The sequence below is a fragment of the Salmo trutta genome, chromosome 8 (assembly GCF_901001165.1).
Source record: "Salmo trutta chromosome 8, fSalTru1.1, whole genome shotgun sequence".
Lineage (NCBI taxonomy): Eukaryota > Metazoa > Chordata > Actinopteri > Salmoniformes > Salmonidae > Salmo > Salmo trutta.
In genome coordinates this window covers 40,782,370-40,807,032 of record NC_042964.1, presented here as the reverse complement: position 1 = coordinate 40,807,032, position 24,663 = coordinate 40,782,370, and the positions used below count along the sequence as shown (strand labels likewise).

Below are 24,663 nucleotides of genomic sequence, written 5' to 3'. Positions count from 1 at the left end.
TAACATAACTTAAATGTTTTTGCTTTTCTGGATTTACTTGGTAAAACTCTTAACCTCAAACGCACTCAAATAAACTGCTTTGTCGATAAAAATGCAACTACTTAGCCATCCAGGAAACAAACCTGTGCTCATGACTCCCGACTTGCTCCGTTCTTTACTCCATGAGTAAACTTGCTTTCAATGGGATGGCACGGAATTTCGTGAATTTTCTTTTTTAGGCGCCATTGTCAGTCAGTCTCAAAGAACACCAGGTAAACAACACAAAAAGAAACAAAATGTCGCTTATATCACCGACTGAAACGTGAATAAACTGTTTCCTCTAGTCCCCCTTTTTCCAGTTTTCTGGAGTTTCGTCCACTGCTCTGTTTCCTTCCCTTGCTCCCGGCTGAGGACGTTGCATTTCCACGCGTGACCACTGGAGGATCTTGTCGCTACTGGTCGAACACCGAGGTTCACGGGGAAGCGTGAGCGATTGGGATTGTGGGAAGTGTTGTTTTGACGAGGAGTTTGTTTTGTGCAGCTAACAGGGTCTAGCAACCGCTTCAAATGGTCACTTATTGTCGTTTATAAACGACTACAATCCCAGAATGCGTAACGGTTGGATATCGATGGCAGAGAGCAATGACGGAGGAGTTTGATGAAGATGTGGTATTTGAGGTTTGTGTTTTTATTCAGGTGCATATGTTCCGTTAACGCATTAGTGCAGTGTCAAGCCCGAGTTTGTATAGGTTTTCTGATTCATTCTGCGTGATGAAATTGACGTGGTTGACCAGACTGCCAGAGTAGCTTGCTCGCTGACGTTAGCTAGCTTATTAGCATGGCCATGAGAAACGTTTACCCATTGGCGTTTACACACCCCTGTTATGCGTAGCTGAGGCATAAATCCGAGATAAATTGGCCGTGTAGCCTAGCCAATCCTGCCTGACTGCTAAGTAGCTTTTCTTATCATGGGGCAGTGTGCTGTTTCATCATCATAGCTGGCGTGGAGAGTGTGTATCTGATCGGTGCTTTGTGCGACGTAGGAAGGGAATAACGTTAGCTGTTCGAAACATCTGACAGCCTGATGTGTCAACATGTGCGCCGCCGATACCGTCCGATCATGCAAGTGAGTAACTTTAGCCCATCATGTCATGCTTGGATCGGGGTGTGTAATCATGATAACGTATTATAGGTGGATATATCAAGGTAGGCAAATGGCTTGCTATCCAGATGTAGAAGCACGGAGATGTTTCGTTTTCGTCCACAGCTGGTTGGAAATTGGGGCAGGTGTCTCCTTGGTAAAATTGGAGCATAATATTGGTTATTTTTTCTTAATTGTGGGCAAATTGTTGTTATGCCAGTGCCGAGTGCCAGTACGTTGTTCTAGGGGCAAACAGAGGAGAGGTAGAGATCAAAAGGCCCACTTTGCTGCTGCACATCTCTCTATTGTAGGGAGATTGAGGTGGGAGTCTGACCTGGGATGCTGTGATGCAGGACAGTGATTTGCTCATCACTGCTGGCAACAGACACACACACACACACACTTCCAGTCAGTCCCACTTTAAGCTGAGCTTTAACACTTGATCGTGATGAACGCTCTTTTATGCAAGGATTTTAGATGATTGTGTTTGTGTTTAATGCCATTGCTGGATTGAAATAATGGACTTTGGAGCAGATTAGGTGTAAGAAACGGGTATTGAAAGAGGCAAGATGCTTAGGGCCAGGGGGAGATTTAGGGATGGGTAGTGCATATGGTGTTCTGTTCTCTTCTAGGCTTTTAACATTAGCATATCTTTGCTCAGCAGAAGTTTAGACCTTAGCTAACTCGTCCCATGTTTCCAAAAACCATAGCTAATCAATAAAAAAACAAGCAGCTGCACACAGTAATACAATTAGTTCCCCATGGCGACCAAGACTTGAGCAGAGAGAATAGATTATTTCCTTTTCTAGCTTGTCATCTGAGTGGCTGTTGTGCCCACAGCATCAAGGTCTCTGTGTTTATGTATGGAAGTCAAGTGTGAAAGAGCGTGACTGAAATCTGCATGGATTGGCAAGGCGAACGGGAGAGAGGGTGGAGAATGAGCGTATGAGTCCAGACGGTAATTGGAACGTAACGCTACAGCAGACCAGGGATGGTCTTCCTGCCACTTGCAGTGCCGACTGGGTTGTGACACTTCTAAGAATAGCTGCCTGTATATTGGGAAATCTGTAACAGAGAATTGGGAAGAGCAGGAACAAAAGCTGATATTTGTCTAAATCGCTCTCTTCTCCCCCATCCTCCTTCTGCCCTTTCACCCACTTTTTCTCTTCCCCCTCTTTCTCGCTTTATCTCTCTTTATATCTCTCTCTCTCTCTACACACTCTCCCCTCTCTCTCTTTCCAGAACTCTCCGCTCTTCCACTACCTGCAGGATTTAGGACACACAGACTTTGAGGCGTGTCCTACAGTGTCTCAGGAGGACGAGTGTGGAGGAGGAGAGGGGGGGACGACCTCCCTCCAGGACAGCCTGTCCAAACCCACAGTGAGTGACTCCTCCCCCCCCCTCCCCTCCCCCTCCCCCACACACACACAAACACACCCATCACTGCTACCATAAGGAACCCCCACTATGATTCCATAGCCTTGGGGTGTTGTGTTGTGCTTAACCAACTCCCTGTACATTCATGCAGGCAGACAGAAAGTAATTACATCTGCTATTGATTCCAAACAATGAAACATATCACACACACACTCACTCATTCACACTCATACACGGCTGGCAGACAGACAAGACAGGGATCATGGAGGAAGGAGAGCAACAGATTCAGAGCAAGGTATTTGTCTGTTCTACACACACACACACACACACACACACACAGACACTACTGTCCCCTATTCCAGGGATAGGCTCTGTCTATTTGGTCAAATTTCTCTATTATTGCTGAGGGGAATTCCTAGTCCTGTTTAGGAAACTCTGTAAAAGGAAAAGAGTCTTTCTGTCCTCTCTCACGCTCCCTCTCGCGCTCTCTGATTCACTGGGGCTGAATTAGATTACTGATATCTGGAGTGCATTAGTCTTCTACTGTCATGCTGTTGTGTGTTAGTGTGTACATGTATTTGTCCCACCTTGTTTTTACCTGTGTGAACATGTGTATGCCTCTGTGGTGTGAGTGGCTTGTGTGATATGTACTGTAATATACATATGCACAATCATAGTGCTTTGCTAATAATACCCAGCTACCGTACAGTATGCATTCATTTAAATAACACTTTAGAGCCCTCAAGCAATGTTTGAAACATCTTGAACACACCCCTGTTTCTATGTAGGGGGACAGGGTTCTGGCCAGCGCGTGGTCACATGACTGAGTGCATTCCTTTTCCTGTTTCTGTATTTTTTTCCGTGTGGGACAGGAAATGATGTCACATTAGCCTCCTTCGGGAACTTTCCGTCCATCCGTGTCATGCTTCCTCTCTGAGAGCCTGTTATTCGGAGGAGCGTTTGGGAATTATTCTCATAGAGGACTCATTATGGATATAACCCATTTAAACATGGATGTTGCCATTGTTATTGAGCATTGCCATCATCCACCATTTTCAACTAGTCAAGTAGTCAACTGGATGGGGATTCCTATGGGTTAATGGCAAAGATATGATTATTCCTTGTCCAACATCCTGTAGCCCAGATCGAGATGGTGTGTGTGCGTGCGTGCGTGCGTGTGTGCTTGCTTGCTAACATGGACAATTGCCTGGTGTATATTTGATTTCCAGAGAGTCAGAGGCCAACACTGGTTATCTGCTCCTACTTAGCACACACTGGGCCTGCTTAGCACACACTGGGCCTGCTTAGCACACACTGGGCCTGAAAACCATCCACATTTGTGAATGAAATAGGATTTCCAAAATGTTTGATGGCACGTGGGGCACAATGATGTTATTTAACAGAACTAAATGTCACACTAGACCAGAGCATTGTATGACATCAAATGAGGTTAGTAAGGAGAGAGAGGGAGGAATATGGGAATCTGTCAGTGTGCCATCTGAATACAAGGTTCTTTGTGCCACAATTTCCTGCTGACTCTACCAATGGGAATATATATATATTACCTTTTTGCATGTGTCAGATAAGTCACGACGAGACAGTTAACTGAAGAGAGCGAAGGCAGGACGAGACGGCTAACTGAAGAGAGCGAAGGCAGGACGAGACGGCTAACTGAAGAGAGCGAAGGCAGGACGAGACGGCTAACTGAAGAGAGCGAAGGCAGGACGAGACGGCTAACTGAAGAGAGCGAAGGCAGGACGAGACGGCTAACTGAAGAGAGCGAAGGCAGGACGAGACGGCTAACTGAAGAGAGCGAAGGCAGGACGAGACGGCTAACTGAAGAGAGCGAAGGCAGGACGAGACGGCTAACTGAAGAGAGCGAAGGCAGGACGAGACGGCTAACTGAAGAGAGCGAAGGCAGGACGAGACGGCTAACTGAAGAGAGCGAAGGCAGGACGAGACGGCTAACTGAAGAGAGCGAAGGCAGGACGAGACGGCTAACTGAAGAGAGCGAAGGCAGGACGAGACGGCTAACTGAAGAGAGCGAAGGCAGGACGAGACGGCTAACTGAAGAGAGCGAAGGCAGGACGAGGTCAGTTGAAGTTTATTGGCAATAAAAACTTCACCTCCAGCCTGCCTAGTCTCCTCCTTCAAATCCTGGAGTCATACGAGAGTGAGATGGAGAGAAGATCAAGCATTGAGGATTGTTTTATGGCAGTATGGATATAAGATTTAGAACACATACATAATGTCACAGTCTCTCTTCCTCTCCCTCTTTCACTCCCCCTACACTCTCTCTCTTTCTCTCTCTGAGTCTCTCTCACACACAAGTCTTTGCAGAGTCTTTTTCCCATTCTCTCACACGGCAGACGGGGAGCACAAAGACTCGGGAATGTTCCCCTGGGTGACGCCAGTGGCATACTAAAGAGCAGGACCAGGAAATGAACTGTACTTACTAGTGATGTATTGGTTGTTTGTGTCACTGTGTTTGCATTCCACTGTCTGTGTGTTTTTCTGTGTGGCCCGTCTCTGTCTCCTGCCTTAATGTTTGGATGGGGAATATTAGATTGAGATGAGTGAGTAGTAGAGAATGAAAACGCCTACATGGGCCTCCCCTTTCACGACTAACACACACTACCCTCTCTCTGGGGGGTGGTTTAGATACCATGTTCTGATCCTGCTGTTGTTGGTTGTTCAGTGTAGCGTGAACACCCAGTCCTGCAGCTCAGACTCAGACCCATAATCAATAGCCCTGCAGCCTGCTGGCCAATAACACTCTGTGTCCCAATCTCCCAATAACAGTCATTCAGGGTAGAAAACGCACCCAAGCCAGTCTGGATCAATAGTAAGGGTGAAGTTGCCCGTAGACACTGATCTTGGTTCAGTTTAGCATTTTCCACACTAATGGTTAATGTTAGGATTGGGAGAGGGTGAGCTGATCCTAGACCTTTACCGAGTGGAAACTTATTCATGAACAACTGTAGCCTGGCTGGAACATTGAATCCCTACAGGCCTGGGTCAAAAATAGCGCACTATATATAGGGAATAGGCTGCCATTTGGGACTCAGCCTGAAATATGCCTCCTTAGTGGTGGTGATGTCTGATACTGGTAGTACCAATGAGTGTATGGGATAGTACTTCTACTTTCCCAAGAAAATACTGTGAGGAAAATAAGCTATTCTCATCACTAGATTGTGTGACTCGCTGTAGGCATTTTAATTCACTCACTCTTCACACTATTATGGCTAAATGAAGGGGATTGGGATTTCTAATAAAGATATTTTGGAGAATTGTTTAGTTAATAGCAGCATATCAAATTGTACAATTTAGTTGGAATGCTCATAATTACTCTGTTTGTTTGCTAGTGATTAGAATATCGTTCTGTTTACTTTGTTTGTTTACAGTGAATCTCCTATTGGAGCCTGGCAGACAGACAACTAGGGGGGAATGGATGGTGTTTGTGTGTGTGTTGGGGGGGAAGTCCACACACACACATTCAGTCACTCATTGTTGGTGTCTCAAAGAGCCTGTTTCCTGGGATATGCCCTGGAATTAAGAAAATGTTTCTTAGGAATGTGTGTGTTATGAGCATTATTTGTGGTTGATGGCCAGAGCTCATTCCCCAGTTTTCTCTCACAGATGTAGTAGGCTGTGTTGTCTGCTGTTCGTATGAAGGATGTGTGACTTATTCATTTGCAGAATTATGCCTGGTTGATTACTCTGTTCCCCGTATTAGCTCCAGTCTCTTCCCCGCCTGACCCATCCTCTGTTATTGGCAGGGAGGACGTCTATGGAGATTGGCTGATGCCTTGTGGAGGTGGAGCCCGTTCCACCAGGCTGCCTCTGCCCATAGGCTGGAGCAGCAGCTGGTAAGGGTCACCATGGGACTAACCGTAGAACTTTAAGTGACTTCATCCCAAAGACACATGTCCTTATATTCTTTCTCTGTGTCCTCTTCTCTCTTCCTCTCCCTCCATCCTCTTTCTCTCTCTCTCCCTCCCTCCCTATAGGACTGTGTGTTTGGCCAGTACACGGTGCGGTGTATCCTGGACCAGGATGTGTTGCTCCAGGAGGATGTGGAGCTGATCGAGCTGTTAGACCCCAGCCTGCTCACCCTGGGCGCCTCGCCCTCCGGCTCACCCAGACGAGACAACTCCCTGCCCTGCCCGCGCCTCCTCGCCTCACCCTCGCAATGGTACGCCCCAAACACAGATCCTAACATAGTCACACACACACACACACACATAAATATCTACATGTTCACACAGCAGACACTAACATTTCATCTCTTTCTGTCTTGGTTTTCTCGCTTTCTTTCTCTTTCTCTCTTTTTCTCTCTTCCTCTTCTCTCTCTCTCTCAGGGACGTAGCAGTGCTGGTGGGCCTGGCTGCAGTGTTACTAGGTCTGTCCTCTCTCTCTGCCGGGGCCTGGTCTCTGGCTGTGATCCCGTGGTGTGCTGCAGTCATGGGCTGGGTGGGGCTGCGAGGGGCGGGGCTGTGGAGACAGGGGAGGATGCAGAGGGCAGGACACGCCCAGGCCTCCGAGCTGCAGTCCATGGTGCTGAACAGTAAGGCTCTGACCAGCCTGGCCCGCAAGTCCCTGAGACTGCTGCAGGAGACAGAGGTCATCTCTCGAGGGTTCACCCTGTAAGTGGACCATTTTGATCTACTATCTATCTACTTCATCCATAGTGGTAGTGTGCATCCTCACCTTCCTACTCATGTTGTAAGTGTGCATGCTAACCCTGCTGTGAGTCACATAGTCTGTCCTTAACGTTACTGTCCACTTTCACCCACTAGCACTTTCATCTACCCAACTATAAGGTTAGCACTTAGGCTAGTACCTATTATTATCTTAGTTTATCATTACCTGAAGGGCCCACTTTTTACCTTTCCCTGCCTGTTCCTCCCCACCCTACTCTCTGTTTCACTGTTCAGTCTCTGTAGTATTGTCGGTAGGACAGCATTGTCACTGTATTCATCTTCGTTTGTTTTGTGATAGCATTTTGTCATAAACGTGTCGTATGTTGTTAGCCTGTCCTGTTTTCTCAGTCATAAACATGTTATTAGCATGTTGTTAGCATGTCGTGTTGCGTGTGCTTCCCTGCCTTTCTGGGACGTCTGCACAGTTGTATCACATTTCACTTGTCAAGTCTGCTCGACAGGGTGAGTGCGGCCAGCTCCTTTAGTAGGGCGGGGCTGGGGGCGGGGCCACGGGGGCAACAGTTGATTGGCCTGCGGAAGGCGGTGTACCGGGCGCTCCGCTCGGCCTTCAGAGCCTCCCGCCGAGCCACCTGCCACATGCTCAAAGCATATCCTTCACACACACACACACTCAGAGAGAGGAAAAGGTGTTAATTTTCAAATAGAGAGGGGATATTGCCAGACTCAACTTATGCAGGAATTAAACAATGGAAGCACTAAATATTGATTTCTACCAGTAACCCTTTGGTGTTACACTTGAGTGAATGTGTGTTAGAGGATATATTCTGTTTGACCAATTTGGCGGGTCATTTAGTATATGAGTGTCAATCTGTGAGCTGATGGGACCCTTAACTCGTACCCACGTACCCCCTGAACTCTGAAATCGACAATGTGACCAACTACGTGTCTGCGGTGCCTCTGAAGGAGCTGGGGATGGGCCTGGGGACAGAGCACCTAACTGACGAGGAGGCACAGGAGCTCACCGATGACTACAGCCTCCCTGCCCTCAAGGTAAGACCCACCTACCTGAACCACGAGAGAGAGAGAGAGAGAGAGAGAGAGGGACGTTAGGAAGGAAGGAAGATGAGATTGGGTTAGATTTGGGATAGAGAACTTGCTTTTATATAGATAGCGAGTCCGACGAGAAGGATATCCTGCTTTCACTGGAACAGGCCCAGATCCATGCCTTTTGCGTGAAGAAAAGATGCCGGAAAAGGGGACGCAGATCTGGCATCCTTCTGAGAAGCCGGAGGCGAGTCAGTAAACTCCCAATGCCTTCCATTCTCCTAGCTAACGTGCAATCATTAGAAAATAAAATTGATGACCTATTATTAAGATTATCCTACCAACGGGACATTAAAAACTGTAACATCCTATGTTTCACGGAGACAAGGCTGAACGAAGAAACAGATAATATAGAGCTGGCGTGATTTTCCATGCACCGGCAGAAAAGAGACACTACCCCATGGTAAGACGAGGGGTGGGGGTGTGTGTCTTTTTGTCAATAACAGCTGGTGCATGATTTCTAATATTAAAGAAGTCTCGAGGTATTGCTCGCCTGAGGTAGAGTACCTTATGATAAGTTGTCGACCACACTATCTACTAAGAGAGTTCTCATCTGTATTATTCGTAGCCGTCTATTTACCACCACAAAGCGAAGCTGGCACTAAGACCGCGCTCAACCAACTCTATAAGGCCATAAGCAAAGAAGAAAATGCTCACCCAGAAGCGGCGCTCCTAGTGGCCGGGGACTTTAATTCGGGCGAACTTAAATCAGTTTTACCAAATTTTTACCAGCACGTCACATGTGCAATCAAGGGGAAAAAAATCCTAGACCACCTTTACTCCACACACAGAGATGCATACAAAGCTCTCCCCCACCCTCCATTTGGCAAATCAGACCACAATTCTATCCTCCTAATTCCTGCTTACAAGCAAAAACTAAAGCAGGAAGTACCAGTGACTCGCTCAATACGGAAGTGGTCAGATGACGCGGATGCTACACTACAGGACTGTTTTTCTAGCACAGACTGGAATATGTTCCGGGATTCATCCAATGGCATTGAGGACTACACCACCTTAGTCATTGGCTTCATCAATAAGTGCATCGACGACGTTGTCCCCACAGTGACTGTACGTACATATCCCAACCAGAAGCCATGGATTACAGGCAACATCCGCATCAAGCTAAAGGCTAGAGCTGCCACTTTCAAGGAGCGGGAGACTAATCCGGACACTTATAAGAAATCCAGCTATGCCCTCAGACAAACCATCAAACCAGCAAACCGTCAATACAGGATTAAGATTGAATCCTACTACACCGGCTCTGACGCTTGTCGGATGTGGCAGGGCTTGAAAACTATTACCAACTACAAAGGGAAACCCAGACTCGAGCTGTCCAGTGACGCGAGCCAACCAGACGAGCTAAATGCCTTTTTATGCTCGCTTCGAGGAAAGCAACACTGAAGCATGCACGAGAGCACCAGCTGTTCTGGATGACTGTGTGATAACGCTCTCGGTAGCCGACGTGAACAAAACCTTTAAACAGGTCAACATTCACAAAGCCGCTGGGCCAGATGGATTACCTGGACGTGTACTCAAAGCATTCACGGACCAACTGTCAAGTGTCTTCACTGACATTTTCAACCTCTCCCTGACTGAGTCTGTAGTACCTACATGTTTCAAGCAGACCACCATAGTCCCTGTACCCAAGGAAGCGAAGGTAACCTGCCTAAATGATTACCGCCCCGTGGCACTCACGTTGGTAGCCATGAAGTGCTTTGAAAGGCTGGTCATGGCTCACATCAACAGTATCCTCCCGGACACCCTAGACCCACTCCAGTTCGCATACCGCCCCAACAGATCCACAGATGACACAATCTCAATCGCACTCCACACTGCCTTTTCTCACCTGGACAAAAGGAACACCTATGTGAGAATGCTGTTCATCGACTACAGCTCAGCGTTCAACACCATAGTGCCCACGAAGCTCATCACTAAGCTAAGGACTCTGGGACTAAACACCTCCCTCTGCAACTGGATCCTGGACTTCCTGACGGGCCACCCCCAGGTGGTAAGAGTAGGCAACAATATGTCTGCCACGCTGATCCTTAACACTGGGGCCCCTCAGGGGGGTGTACTTAGTCCCCTCCTGTATTCCCTGTTCACCCACGACTGTGTGGCCAAACACGACTCCAACACCATCATTAAGTTTGCTGACTACACAACAGTGGTAGGCCTGACCACCGACAACGATGAGACGGCCTATTTGGAGGAGGTCAGAGAACTGGCAGTGTGGTGCCAGGACAACAACCTCTCCCTCAATGTGAGCAAGACAAAGGAGCTGATCGGCCCGCCTTTTCCTGTAGTCCACAAACAGGCCCCCATTAACATCGACGGGGCTGTAGTGGAGTGGGTTGAGAGTTTCAAGTTCCTTGGTGTCCACATCACCAACGAACTATCATGGTCCAAACATACCAAGACAGTCGTGACGAGGGCACGACATAACCTTTTTCCCCCTCAGGAGACTGAAAAGATTTGACATGGGCCCCCAGATCCTCAAAAGGTTCTACAGCTGCACCATCGAGAGCATCCTGACCGGTTGCATCACCGCCTGGCATGGCAACTGCTCGGCATCTGACCGTAAGCCGCTACAGAGAGTAGTGCGTACAGCCCAGTACATCACTGGGGCCAAGCTTCCTGCCATCCAGGACCTATATTTTTTTTCATATATTTTTTACATATTTTTTTTAACCTTTATTTAACTAGGCAAGTCAGTTAAGAACACATTTTTATTTTCAATGACGGCCTAGGAACACTGGGTTAACTGCCTTGTTCAGGGGCAGAATTACAATATTGGTCAATATTTTCTTCTTCTTGAACTGCACTGTTGGTTAGGGGCTTGTAAGTAAGCATTTCGCGGTAAAGTCTACACTTGTTGTATTTGGTACATGTGGCAAATAAAGTTTGATTTGATAGTGGAAGAAAGAGTAGAAGAGAAGCATGATGAGAAAGATAGAAGGAAGAGATCTTTTCGATGCAGGTCGATAGTTGGAACGAGGGGCATTGTCAGAATGAGGGTGTTACTCTGTTTGTCCCTGTGGGCTTGCCATCCTCCAGGTGCTGTTCCAGTTGTGGGTGGGGCAGAGCTCAGAATGTTTCCGCCGATTGGCCCTGCTGCTGTCACCACGACGACTGGAGGAGCCCAGGGAAGACTGGGTTAAAGGTGAAACCCCTCCTCCGCCCATACACCGCTCTGTTGCCACGGTGACACAGCCTCTCCACGGTGCCCTGGCCAGTTGCCTAGGCGACCTGCAGCGTAGCTACGAGTTCCACCGGTACTTTGAGACGCAGCATCGGACACAGGGCTCGGACAGGGTGGGGCGCGCTCAACAGAAATGCAGAGAGCTCAACACACTGCACACGTCTGTACGCAGCCTGCAGCTGCATCTCAGGGCCCTGCTCAATGAGTGAGTCAAACCTAAACCCTTACTCAACCCTCGCCCTCCTAACCCTAATACCTGTTACTCCATACCCTCCTCACCCTCAGTCTAAAGGCGTCAGTATGCTTCAGTTTGGCTGGTGTGAATCGAACGAGAGTGCTCACATACTCCCTTAAAGGACCTTCGCTTGAAAAACGGGAAAAAAGCAGCAATAGTACTGTTTGTCCATTTTGGATGCCGTAGCCAGTATACACTTCCTCAAAATAGTCAGAATTAATGTAAGATAACTCAATAAATCTGTCATTAATTTTGACGTTTTTGCAGAGGAGATCTTAGTCACACAATTTTACATCTAACTAAGATGTTTGGTGCAGTATTTCTCAATGAAAAAATGTCCATGAAAACAAGTTGTCTCTCGTTGAATGACAGAAACTTTATTGAAGAATCCCTACTGTTGACCAACCTCCGACGAAGGGGCATAATACCGACTTCGGCTTGCCTTGAGAAAAAATGTTGTGTGCTGAAGTCCAAAACCAACTAAAGCGTCACAAAATGTAGTCATAATATATGCACGAACTCGACCGAACTGTTTCGGCTGGAAAGCATGCGGACGCCTTTAGCCCCCTTTCCTTACCTCACTCACCCCATCCTCCTCTCCCATCCTCTCCTCACTCCTCCTCCCCTAACCCTCCCCTCATCTCACCTCCTCTTCGCCCCACTAGGATGATAATCCTGGAGGATGACCTGGAGAAGCTGATGGTGACTAAGGAGGCGGTGGAGGTGACTGTGGAGGGCTACCAGGACCTCCAGGAGCGTCTCGGCCACCTGCAGCCCCACATGCAGGCCAGCGCCGGATGCTGGGAGGACACCGTGGGCCAAGTGGAGCGCATGCTGAAGAGAGCTAACACCTGCCCAGGTGAAGAACACACACTGCCTTTATTAGGCTTAGGTAGTTAACGCAGCTGACCAGTTGAGAGCTGACAGGCCCTGATATTGGGTCTGAATACTGGACGTCCCCTTCCCCAGGTTTCCATGGTTACGTTGGAAGGGTTATTTTTAGTCAGTAACCCCCCCCCTGCCCAGCCTAGAGACTATTCAGAGTCAGTGAGGAAGTGGCTCCTTCAAATATAGGATAAGAACCAGACCTCGCAGGGAAGGGAGGGAGGGAGGGAGGGAACAATGGCCTAGTTTCACCACACACTGTTTCAGCACATTTTAGAGGTCTACTCTTTGGGAGCAGGGAGCAAGTTGTGTACACACACACTCCATTTGAGTGTGTGTGTACACTTACTTGTATGTGTGTGTAATATGTTCTATCCATCCTTTCTCTTTCAGGAACTCCTGATGGTCCAGAGCAGTGTCTCCCTCCTGTGCCATGCACCCCTGCCCCAACCTACACCCTCATCCTGGACAGGGACCCCGTGCCTGAGGAGCAGGTACTGAACCTCACCACTCACTGTGAATCTACACACACACACACACACTCAACTAGGTGCCAGTAGTGTGTGTGTCTTTATGTGTAATGGGTCTTTCCTGCCCTCTGATTGGCCAGGAGCTGGAAGCGTACGTGTCGGACTCAGAGGATGAGAACGGGTGGGCGGGGTCGGTGGTTGACATGCTGTCTCCCGAGGAACGAGAGCGCCAGCGGCGGGAGAGGGAGGAGTCTCGGCGCGTCCTATCGGAGCTCAAAGCCGTGCTGGGCCAGCGGGCGTCCGAGGGCGAGAGGAGGAAGTGGAAGCAGCTGCTCTTCAACGACCAAGGTCTCGCTCCGCCTACCCACATTGCACCTCTCTGCCTCTGCCGCTCCTTTAGTTCTCTCTCTCTTTCTCTCATTTCATGTGATCATTTAATGATGTGTTTCTTTTGTCTCCTAGCGGCGGTGATGCCTATCGTTTCCACGGAAACTTCTATAGAATCTCAGACGCCCTCCGACCCATTGGGCGCTCTGACCCTTGTGGGCGTGGCCAAACCGGATGTCGCCGAGGGAAACCACCTATTGGAAAGGCTGAACGACGAGGAGGAAGACTGGGTCAGGGACGAGCGCCCCCTCACAGAGGCAGAGGAAAAAGCACTTACAGAGTTCTGCTGTGGTGAGGCGGAGGAAAAGGGGGAGGAGGGTGAAGGTTGGGCTTCTGTCCCAGCCGGGACGGGCAGGGCGCGGCTCTACCAATACGACGGGCTGCCTGACGAGGGGGCGGGACTGAACGGGCCCAACCTATTGCAGCCCCGGGTCCCCGCCATCACGGTGATGGACAGGCTCACGGAACTACACGGCTCGGCGGCGCTCAGCTTTAATTCCGCCCTCGCCGCCCAGGTGGCAGCACGTTCATACACCTTCGCCAACATGGAGGAGCAGACGTTTGGAGACAGCGGAGAAGAGGATGAGGGAGAGAAGCGTTCGCAGCCTGATGGACAGACGTGTGAGAAGGACTAGAGTCTAAACCCTCCTGCTTTACGGAGCTTTGAACAGAATAGTTATGGACAGACAGGCTCCTGTATTTATGTCTGACCCCACACCTGGGTTATTTATTGCAGCTGTCCATTTCCTTGGCTCCATGGGTCTCTGTCATGTCTTCATCGGTGTGTGTGTGTGCATGATTGGGTGAGTGCGTGCTTGTGAGTAAGCATTGTGTGTATGCGATGTCTGACTGTTTGTGAGTTTTAAGAAGAGCACTACACCACTTTATGTTACACTCCTCCACCCATGTGTCCATACTTTATTCACAATCCCCCTGTGGCCGCTCTCCTGTGCTACTCAGGTACCAGAACCACAAGACAAACTCTGACCTCACCGTCACAAGGTCTTCAGTTTAACCCTAAGGATCCCCTGTAGCTATTAGAGGCAGAGAGACTTGGTTATAGCATCAAATACATTTTCTCTAACTATTGACCAGTACCTTTCCGTGGTATGTTAACGTTGCCTAACAGTTTAGCATATTGATGTCTGAGTCAAAAAGCCTGATTAGCTAAATGATTCTGATCATTTTGACCACGACTCCCTGTATGACTCCTTTATTGACAGGCAGAGTCGGATGTGTGGTTGCTCTATTGAACGTGTGCATGGCAGCCCAGGGCAGAATGCTCAGGTACTGAATCACTGACCGAGGGCTGAATGTAAGATGTTTCTATACACACACACACACACACACACACACACCACGCTGTAAAAGGAGAAGGAGAGGTACATTTCAAAGAGAGCAGGGCAAAGCTATTTTTATTACTACTGTTTTATTTTTGGTCTGCCTCTGAGTCTGCATTTCTACGCACTCCCCGCCTCACTAGGAATGGCCCTATAACTGCAAAGATGTGTTGGCTAAAACACCTGTCACTCAACCCACAGCAACCAATGAGCAGACGGAGACGTCAGAGAGAAGGGTGGATATAGTTGACCTTGTAAAATGGACTAGCCTACCAGATTTGGAAATATTTTTACCTATTGTGTGTTTTTATTTGAGAGGTGAATATGGTCAGGCAGTGGATTGCTGTGAAATGAAATTCATCTCCATCCACTAATGAACCAAACACATTAACAGTGCTTATTTCCCCAATGGCCTCGTCAAGTGCTCATCTGATGAGGGGATTATGACTGGGGGATTATTGAGGTAAAGTGTTGTACTACCTCATGCCACCCGTACTGCACCTACTATGAAATCTGTTCCGCGGGTGTCTAACTCCCCATCTACATGTATCTCTGATCTGAATGGTCTGTGTCAGAACGTTTTGGTTCTGTCTTGAGTACATCTGTAAATGTTTCCATGGAGATTGTACCACTGTATCCTAGTGGTTAGAGCGTTGGGCCAGTAACCGAAAGGTTGTTGGATTGCGTCCCAGAGCTGACAAGGTTCAAATCTGTCGTTCTGCCCCTGAACAAGGCAGTTAACCCACTGTTCCCCGGTAGGCTGTCATTGTAAGTAAGAATTTGTTCTTAACTGACTTGCCTAGTTAAATAAAGGTTACATTTAAAAAAAAATATATATATATATAAAAATCTCTATCCCCTGTCTCAGCATCTGTGTTTCCATAACGCTCACTCACTAGAATGTGATCCAACTCTATTGATTTTGGGATTGAGTTTGGGACAGTTATTACAGAGTGTCCTGGAATGCTGCTATTGTTGATTACAATTAATTAGAGTGATGATCGATGATGATGATCGAAGGACAGCATGTGCTTATTGACTGCACAGATGATTCCGCTTGTGTGTGTCCGGGGGTGTCTGACCCCCGACTGTGTCTGCCATGTCTTGCCTTCCAGCCCTCCCCCATATGTCCCCTTCCTGAAGTGAGTTCTGTCCCTCCTACATTTCATTTGTAAAATAAAATGCTATTCTGGAGCTGACTGTCTTTTTGTCTCTCTTTTTATATTGGTCTCTTTCTTTCTCTCAGCTGCCTGAGACTGACCCTAACCCCAGGGGGAAGGGGGTTAGGAGTGGTAGGGGGTGAGGGTAGTGTGAGGGTTACCTGATCTTTTGTGGAGTCCCAAATTTGTCTGACTTAGAACAGCTGGTGATCCTGGTAAGACCCTGACCCCAGCCTGCAGACATACACACACACACACACATATCTCTCACACATTTAAATGCATGCAGCTGTTGTAAATAGTCCCAGGTTAACTTCCTATACAATTAGTGTGTGTCTGTGTGAAACTGAAACCTCAAGGATCTGTCTTGAGGTAGACCAAACAGCCCCTCTAGCTTTATTATGTGTGTCCCTGTGGGAGTGTGTGCCCCGGTATCAGCCACCCTGTGAAACACAAACCCAATCAGTCCATGCGAGACAGGCTGCTAGAGAACAGAAAGAGAGAGGGCTGTCTGACATACCTAATGAGGTTTCCCCTGGTGTGGAAGTACATGAGGAGGTATTATTAGGGGCAGAGCAAAAAATGTCCATCTTCACACTGCAAAAGCCACATATAGACTGAACAGAGCAGCAATGTGTGTCTCCAACAACCCAGCTGTCCAATAATTTTAGAATTATGTACTTCCATCCCTCTCTCCCTCTCCCCAAAGAACCACGGAGCAGGCAGGCAAGGCTTCTTGTCTTTACTGAATTAGCCTCAGCATCCTTAAACAACCAGCAGGCATCATGTCAATACGCTGAACTGGCTTCCTCTCTTAATGTCCAGAGACTTCAAATGAATGGTGAAACTAAATGGTGGAAGCCTACTACTTGGGATTTGCTGGCTTTCCCAGTTCTCCCAGATCAGGGAAGGAAAGGAGCCTAGGGCAGGGAGCATGGAGTCAACTATTCTTGAGAGAATTTGGAAGCTGGTAGCAATAGAGTTCTTGTTGTGTGGTGACTGACGATTATTAAATTGCTCCTGGTGCTGGAATAAGTGTATGGAAATATATTGGCCCTTCTCCAAATCCCTTGTCACCTAGTATTAATGCATGCTGCCATCTAGCGGCCAATATTTTTCTTAGTCGTAATAATAAAAAATAAAGGTTATTAAGATGTATAGTACAACATACATTCACATAGTGTTATAACACATTAACCAGGTTTGTTGAATCCGGGCTGTTTACTGTGTATGATATTTTGTCTCTGGGGATACATATTTTAGGATAGTTGTGATGGTGAGCCATGAATTCATTCCTACAACAATTTTGCGTTCAGCGATCACAGCACGCGCTCAGCTGATTCGGCAAGTTCCTCACTCACCTTACCCACAAGCCACCGCGCTTCCTTTTCCACTCACGCCTGCAATCATGGCGGATGTGGTGCAGGACAAGGTACCGGAGCTGAAGCTCGAAGAAGAGACGGTCCTGAACGGAGATGCAGAAGAGAAAGAGGAGGTAGACCCTTCCGAGGAGACAGCCAAGAAGAAGAAGAAAAAGAAGAAGAAGAAGTCGGTAGGCCCCGGTAAGAGTTACAGACAGGCCAGTTACCGCTGAGCTGTGCGTGCCTACGGAAGAGTGTGCCTTGTGAATCGTGCGCCAGGCCTTATGAAACACGCCTCGCTCTCATAACACACCCGTAGCTCGATAGCGAAGCATGGGGCGAGACTTCTGTCAATCCGACCACGAGGCCGACATGTCAGTAAACAGACGGAAATAGTCATACAAACAAACCGAGTAGTTAGTTAGCTGGCTAGATATCTTGCTAGCTTAGCCGCAGTTCGTAGTCCTTTGCTGGCAGGTTCCACAAGTCGCTAGCAAGTTCAAAACCAAGTTTTGATGTTTCGTAATGTGTGGTGGAATGCTGTTATGTTAACGTCGGCTTTCTTACATAACGTAAACGCCAGAATACAGTTTGATTCCATAGACTTCGATGATCGAGGTTGTAACTATCACAGACTATGATCTGTTTCATGATAACTTATATATGTAACACTAACTAGTTACACATGATTGACCACAATGATGCTAGCGAGCTATGAAACGTCAAGATACTGTTAAATTCAGACAGCATGCTCACTGTACTCTGCGAACCTACTGCTGACAACGTTATCCTCAGCATGTGCTATTTCGAGCAATCCATCTTCTTGTAACAGCCTCAACTAGCTACAGCTTGCATGAATTATTCTAATGGATGTCAGGCAGTTGCCCTTTAAATTGACATACACAACATTTAGCTTGTAATATGCGTGTTTACATCAGTAAAGCAGTCTTAGCTGCGAGTACTGGCCCCCAAGGTTATAATACTCTCCCCTCTCCTGCCAAGTCCCTGACCTCAGGGATACACTTTGCGGAATGGGATCATTGTCCACAGTCCAAAAGGATCACTTCCCCACTGGACAGTACCTTCCCTTCCCTTGCACACACATCTCTCATCCTCCCGTCCCTCTGGTCTCCTGGATGCTCTCTGTTGTGTGTGATGGAGCTGTGGTCGCCACGGCCGCCATGTCAAGGTTAGTAAGATGTATAGGATGAGCTCACCCATGTGTATCTGTCTCTGCAATTTATGACTGCAGCAGCAGCCGGCACCGAGGCTGAGGGCAATGGAGTGGCTGACGTGACACAACAGCTGGAGAAGCAGGCCCTGGAGGACAAAGAGAAAGAAGAAGACGGGGAGGATGGTAAGAGATCGTAACAGTACTCTACCTTAGCCTAGTACTAGGCAGCCCCTGACCCAGAACCACATGGGCCGAGCTCCAACCGTGGCTCCTCACACCCTGCTGTGGAGCAGCTGAGCTGGGTTCAGTCCTGTTGTGACCCAAATCCTAACTAACCTTAACCATCCGCATGTCTGACCCTTAAGGACAGCACAGCGATGACCTCACACATAACTACATACACATCTACCAATACATGGCTTGCTGGGAGCTGATAAACTCTTGTGACATTTGAATATGACTAAATGACTTCAAATTCCTCCCTATTTCTCTCAGATGGAGACGAGGGGGAGAACTCGGCAGGCAAAAAGAAGAAGAAGAAGAAAAAGAAGAAAGGACGTGAGTTGGTCTTATTTCATTTGACACTTGAGAGTTCTGGCTTTCACTTTGTCTGGTCATCTATAGGGTGCAATGGGAGAGTAGACTATGATCTAGTGATGGATATGACTGGCTGGCTCTCTGCCGTACTGCTGCACTCTGGAGCATAACCATAACCCTGCAGCCTTCTGAGTGCCCCCCCCCCCCTCAGGTCCACAGGCTAATGGACACGTTTGGCTTTTCCCTGAATATTGCTGTGTCACCTCTGGAATTCCAACTCAAACCTTCTAGATAGTAAATGAAATAGTAATGAGAGGTTATGTGACTTTGTTTCTTCCTGTCTTTCACAGCCAAAGTTCAGACTGACCCTCCGTCTGTGCCCATCTGTGACTTGTATCCAAGTGGCGTTTTCCCCATCGGTCAGGAATGTGAATACCCCCCATTACAGGATGGGTAAGGTTCAGCCACACAATCTCACAAACACCTACTCTTGGCTTGGTGTGTGGTTTGTACCTGGTTAGTGTGGAAGCGGGGCCCAGCCTCTTATTTCCCCAGCCACTGTGTTATACTGGAGTGGCAGCTCCTCTGATCATCATGCTATACCTGTCCAACCTTCAACACAAACTGGTAGCTACCAGAGAGACTGGGGAGGGAGGTTTGAGTTTGTTCTACAATAAACAGTGCTGCCTGGCATACATGCATCAGTCAGTGGTTATCAAACAGAAGTGACAGGGTGGTTCTTCACCTTGGATCTCTTCACTGATGTGAAACTCATTGACATAAAGGGCTCTTAAAGATGCGCTATGCAGAAATCACTCCGCCATTTCCTGGTTGATAAAATTCCAATAGTTTGCATAATTTCAGTTTGTGACAAAACAAGCAAGTATAGTGTCGAGAATCATTGTACAATCTTATCTGCTGTGAAATATATATTTTCATAAGCCAAAATATTGTGCTTTCAGCTGCTTGAAGCTGGTATACAAAACTGAAAGTAAATAACAAAACTTAATGGGAAGCATAGAAATATCGTACATAGAACAGATCAACCGCTTCTTAGTCTTGCATTCAATGAGAATGACAGATCTATGACACACTTTTCTATGTCAATTTGGTCAGGTCGCTGAAAAAGTTACATATTGCAGCTTTAACAACACCCAAAACACTGTTGTCATCCTCAGCATAATTTCAGTTTGGTTTATCCTCTAGCCATGCTTGCATTGATTCCCCCTCAGTCACGGTGCGGGAGTAAGATGTATGCGTGGGCACTAACCTTGTTGTTGATCCTCCAGGGTAGTCGTGCAATGACAAAATGTTTGTGTTTGCTAACTTCATTGCTGATTCCCCTTGTGAATTTCATACACAGTGATGGGAAGACGTGTGTGTGTGTGTGTGTGTGTGGGCTGACTGCTAACCTTGTTGCTGATTCCCCTTGGTGCAGGCGTACTGCGGCATGGAGGACCACCAATGAAGAGAAGCGGGTTCTGGACAAGGCCAACGAGGAAGTGTGGAGCGACTTCAGACAGGCTGCTGAGGCCCATAGACAGGTCCGCCAGCACGTCCGCAGCTTCATCAAACCTGGCATGACCATGATCGACATCTGGTGAGCCTTCATCATCATCATCACAGCTGAGATGTTGCTTCCTATTCTTTCTATTTGTCAGTCTTTTTCCCTTGCATTCCATCTCTTTTGCATTTTATCTTTTGCATACGTCCGTTCTTGCACTTTCATCCCTTCATTATCAATTTATCCCATCTCTTTCTGTGTAACCAATATCTCTGTGTGTGTTTCAGTGAGCGGTTGGAGAACTGTTCCAGGAAGTTGATCAAGGAGAATGGTCTGAATGCAGGCCTGGCCTTCCCCACCGGCTGCTCTCTGAACAACTGTGCGGCTCACTACACCCCTAACGCCGGAGACCCCACCATACTGCAGTACGACGACGTCTGCAAGATCGACTTCGGAACACACATCAACGGTACACCCCTGCCACAGTACACACACATCAAAACATATTTCGACACACAAACACATAACACACACACACACAACTAACCACTCAGACCATGTAGGATGCTGTGCTCACTCCCACTGTGTTTTCAGGTCGGATCATTGACTGTGCCTTCACCGTCACGTTCAACCCAAAGTATGACAAACTGCTGGAGGCCGTGAGAGACGCCACCAATACTGGAATCAAGGTCCGACATCCATTCACACGCCATCCATTCCCGAGGCCGCTTGATATAATTTGAAGTCAGTGTAGTTCAGATGTTCGGCCTCATCTCAATCATGCTTCATCATTCTGCAGTGTGCTGGAATCGACGTACGTCTGTGTGACGTTGGAGAGAGAATTCAGGAAGTGATGGAGTCGTACGAGGTGGAGATTGACGGCAAAACATACCAAGGTACTGAGCTACTGAATATATATTTTTATATATTACACACACGCGCACACACACACAGTGAATTTGTTGTAATTTATGATCAAAGATAATTCCTCACAAATGTTACTTTGGATCATTTCCAGTGAAGCCAATCCGAAACCTGAACGGCCACTCAATTGGCCAGTACAGGATACATGCCGGCAAGACTGTCCCCATTGTCAAAGGAGGAGAAGCTATCAGGATGGAGGTGTGTATCTGTCTTACTGAGCGTTTGAAGAGCAAGGAGGGAGATAGGGAGGCCAGGTTAGAACGGACTGCTGAGTTAATGGTGTGCTGTGGGAGGGTGACTGGGTAATGATGCTGAGTTAATGGTGTGCTGTGGGAGGGTGACCGGGTAATGATGCTGAGTTAATGGTGTGCTGTGGGAGGGTGACCGGGTAATGATGCTGAGTTAATGGTGTGCTGTGGGAGGGTGACCGGGTAATGATGCTGAGTTAATGGTGTGCTGTGGGAGGGTGACCGGGTAATGATGCTGAGTTAATGGTGTGCTGTGGGAGGGTGACTGGGTAATGATGCTGAGTTAATGGTGTTCTGTGGGAGGGTGACCGGGTAATGATGCTGAGTTAATGGTGTGCTGTGGGAGGGTGACCGGGTAATGATGCTGAGTTAATGGTGTGCTGTGGGAGGGTGACCGGGTAATGATGCTGAGTTAATGGTGTGCTGTGGGAGGGTGACCGGGTAATGATGCTGAGTTAATGGTGTGCTGTGGGAGGGTGACCGGGTAATGATGCTGAGTTAATGGTGTGCTGTGGGAGGGTGACCGGGTAATGATGCTGAGTTAATGGTGTGCTGTGGGAGGGTGACCGGGTAATGATGCTGAGTTAATGGTGTGCTGTGGGAGGGTGACCGGGTAATGATGCTGAGTTAATGGTGTGCTGTGGGAGGGTGAGTGGGTAATGATGCTGAGTTAATGGTGTGCTGTGGGAGGGTGACCGGGTAATGATGCTGAGTTAATGGTGTGCTGTGGGAGGGTGACCGGGTAATGATGCTGAGTTAATGGTGTGCTGTGGGAGGGTGACCGGGTAATGATGCTGAGTTAATGGTGTGCTGTGGGAGGGTGACCGGGTAATGATGCTGAGTTAATGGTGTGCTGTGGGAGGGTGACCGGGTAATGATGCTGAGTTAATGGTGTGCTGTGGGAGGGTGACCGGGTTATGATGCTGAGTTAATGGTGTGCTGTGGGAGGGTGACCGGGTAATGATGCTGAGTTAATGGTGTGCTGTGGGAGGGTGACCGGGTAATGATGTGCTTAGGAACTGTGCCAGGGCCAATTAGCCAGTAACACAATACCTGCATGCTTGAATTGGTGTCGTCGATGATCAAGGAATTTCTATAACACAGGATTGCCTGCCCCTGTGTATTTGTTTGACTGCAGCAGTGTCTTCCTACCCCAATAAGTGTCCTTTTTATGACCGATTCCCTCTCTTGCACCACCAGGAGGGAGAGGTGTATGCCATCGAGACGTTTGGCAGCACAGGGAAGGGCGTGGTCCATGATGACATGGAGTGTTCTCATTACATGAAAAACTTTGATGTGGGACACGTCCCAATTAGGTAAGTTGGGTGCCTGTGTGAACACTGGACTGTGTATTCCACAGAGGTTGTACCCTCTATCTCTACCCCTCTCTCTCTCCCCCAGACTCCCCCGGGCGAAGCACCTGTTGAATGTGATCAACGAGAACTTTGGCACGCTGGCGTTCTGCCGGCGCTGGCTGGACCGGCTGGGGGAGAGCAAGTACCTGATGGCCCTGAAGAACCTGTGCGACCTGGGCATCGTGGACCCCTACCCCCCGCTCTGCGACACCAAGGGCTCCTACACCGCCCAGTTCGAGCACACCATCCTGCTCAGGCCCACCTGCAAGGAGGTGGTGAGCCGAGGGGACGACTATTGAATACTGAACCCAACCTCATTCAAACTGCACCACAACCCCTCCACCCCAATACAGAGAATAGACACACTGAACCATCTGCCTGCACTCTAACAGAAAAACAGCATCTAAATACAGGACCTTGCTTTGGTCTCTTCTCATTTCTCCCAACTTGGCAGAGAGCAGCCAGTAAGGGCTATGAAAAATGCTGCTGTAAGGTACCCCCACAATGCATTTTTACCGCTATTTAAGAGCGAGCATGGAGGGACTGGCTTACGTAGCAGCGGCTGAATCTTTTTTCCCTCTTTTATTTCGGTGACATTGAACCACAAAGCTTAGTCATAATTTCCCCCCTTGCTAGAGGGATCTGTGGACACAGTGGTGTCTCTGCAATCTTCTGAAGCCAGAACTGCCATAGAATCTCAAATAAACTGTTACAATGTAACTGCCTAGAACACCAAGAAAGAATGTGAAGAAACAAACCTTTCCTTACCAAAATAAGTACCCTCCTCTCCCTCTAAGTACGCATAGGGTCTAGTGTTTCCTAATCATGTGACCTGATCAGGAAAAACTCCTGGCCCTTACAGCTATACAGTTTCTGGTTCAGACTGCGGTCTTTCAGCCTGACCCTACAGTGTTCTGGTCATTAGTAACAGTCAGGACCTAGTCACTCAATTGCTCGTCGGAACCCTAAAATTGTACAACTTCCCCTTTTGAGTTCTGGGTGGGAACGATGATGACTAGATAACCACAGCTGTATGTTTGGCTTCATGTTATAGGGAGGGGACTCTGCACTCCGCTCCTCCAGTATTTGTTTCTTAGATATTTGTAAAATATCTTTGAAATGGCTGCTGCCACTATATGTACCCAAATGTAATGCTTCATTTTGAATGCCCTGGAAATGTTTTTGTAAGATCAAAAGTATTGAAATAAAAAATGTTGCTCTCTGTATTCCTTGATTAGCTGATGGGGTTGGATAATTTTTTTTTAAATGTACCCTTTTATTTAACTAGGCAAGTCAGTTAAGAATGTTCTTATTTACAATAACAGCCAAACCCGGATGACGCTGGGCCAACTGTGCGCCGCCCTATGGGACTCCGAACCAGGGTGTCTGTAGTGATGCCTCTAGCACTGAGATGCAGTGTCTTAGACCTCTGCACCAATCGGGAGCCCACTGTTCCTTCACAACCTTGCAGGCCTCCAGTAGATTCTATCAGAGAGTAAGAGGCAAAGCAAGAGATTTCACTCTCACAAAAGCATTTCTATGGGCTTATTTTGGACCTAAGCTTGTTGGGATGACTCCCATTGTTAGGGCAGAGACATGAGCGTCTCGTCATTATATAC

At 47.9% G+C, this 24,663-nt stretch overlaps 3 protein-coding genes across 8 annotated transcripts in view; 2 read left to right on the top strand and 1 right to left on the bottom strand.

Moving 5' to 3' along the window:
- The window catches only part of LOC115197966 (FYVE, RhoGEF and PH domain-containing protein 6), a 31,381-nt gene extending 30,952 nt beyond the window's left edge, over positions 1–429 (bottom strand). Inside the window, exon 1 of the mRNA XM_029759632.1 lies at positions 123–429. Within this exon, the coding sequence (XP_029615492.1) occupies positions 123–132 (10 nt within the window). The 5' untranslated portion in view covers positions 133–429. The remainder of the gene's footprint in view (positions 1–122) is intronic.
- An 82-nt stretch (positions 430–511) lies between these two features.
- Positions 512–14,637, top strand: LOC115198960 (vezatin). Of its 5 annotated transcripts, XM_029761403.1 has the most exons (13): positions 512–657; positions 1,023–1,105; positions 2,363–2,500; positions 6,277–6,366; positions 6,508–6,692; positions 6,859–7,143; positions 7,650–7,808; positions 8,064–8,211; positions 11,320–11,669; positions 12,365–12,558; positions 12,978–13,078; positions 13,195–13,402; positions 13,517–14,637. In XM_029761403.1, exons 2-13 carry the CDS (start codon positions 1,064–1,066, stop codon positions 14,074–14,076), a joined length of 2,460 nt encoding a protein of 819 aa, XP_029617263.1. In that variant the 5' UTR covers positions 512–657; positions 1,023–1,063; the 3' UTR covers positions 14,077–14,637. The 5 variants fall into 5 exon arrangements, with proteins under 5 accessions (XP_029617263.1, XP_029617266.1, XP_029617264.1 ...); XM_029761406.1 differs by lacking the exon at positions 1,023–1,105 and having other exon boundaries at positions 7,662–7,808; XM_029761404.1 differs by lacking the exon at positions 1,023–1,105.
- Positions 14,638–17,292: 2,655 nt separating this feature from the next.
- On the top strand, positions 17,293–24,281 carry LOC115198959 (methionine aminopeptidase 2-like). Of its 2 annotated transcripts, none has more exons than XM_029761401.1 (11): positions 17,293–17,503; positions 18,558–18,659; positions 18,972–19,034; positions 19,364–19,466; positions 20,452–20,613; positions 20,805–20,986; positions 21,112–21,206; positions 21,317–21,413; positions 21,536–21,639; positions 22,890–23,005; positions 23,091–24,281. In XM_029761401.1, the coding sequence occupies exons 1-11, from the start codon at positions 17,350–17,352 to the stop codon at positions 23,341–23,343; spliced, it is 1,431 nt and encodes a 476-aa protein (XP_029617261.1). In that variant the 5' UTR covers positions 17,293–17,349; the 3' UTR covers positions 23,344–24,281. The 2 variants fall into 2 exon arrangements, with proteins under 2 accessions (XP_029617261.1, XP_029617260.1); XM_029761400.1 differs by having other exon boundaries at positions 18,555–18,659.
- The last annotated feature ends 382 nt before the right edge of the window (positions 24,282–24,663 follow it).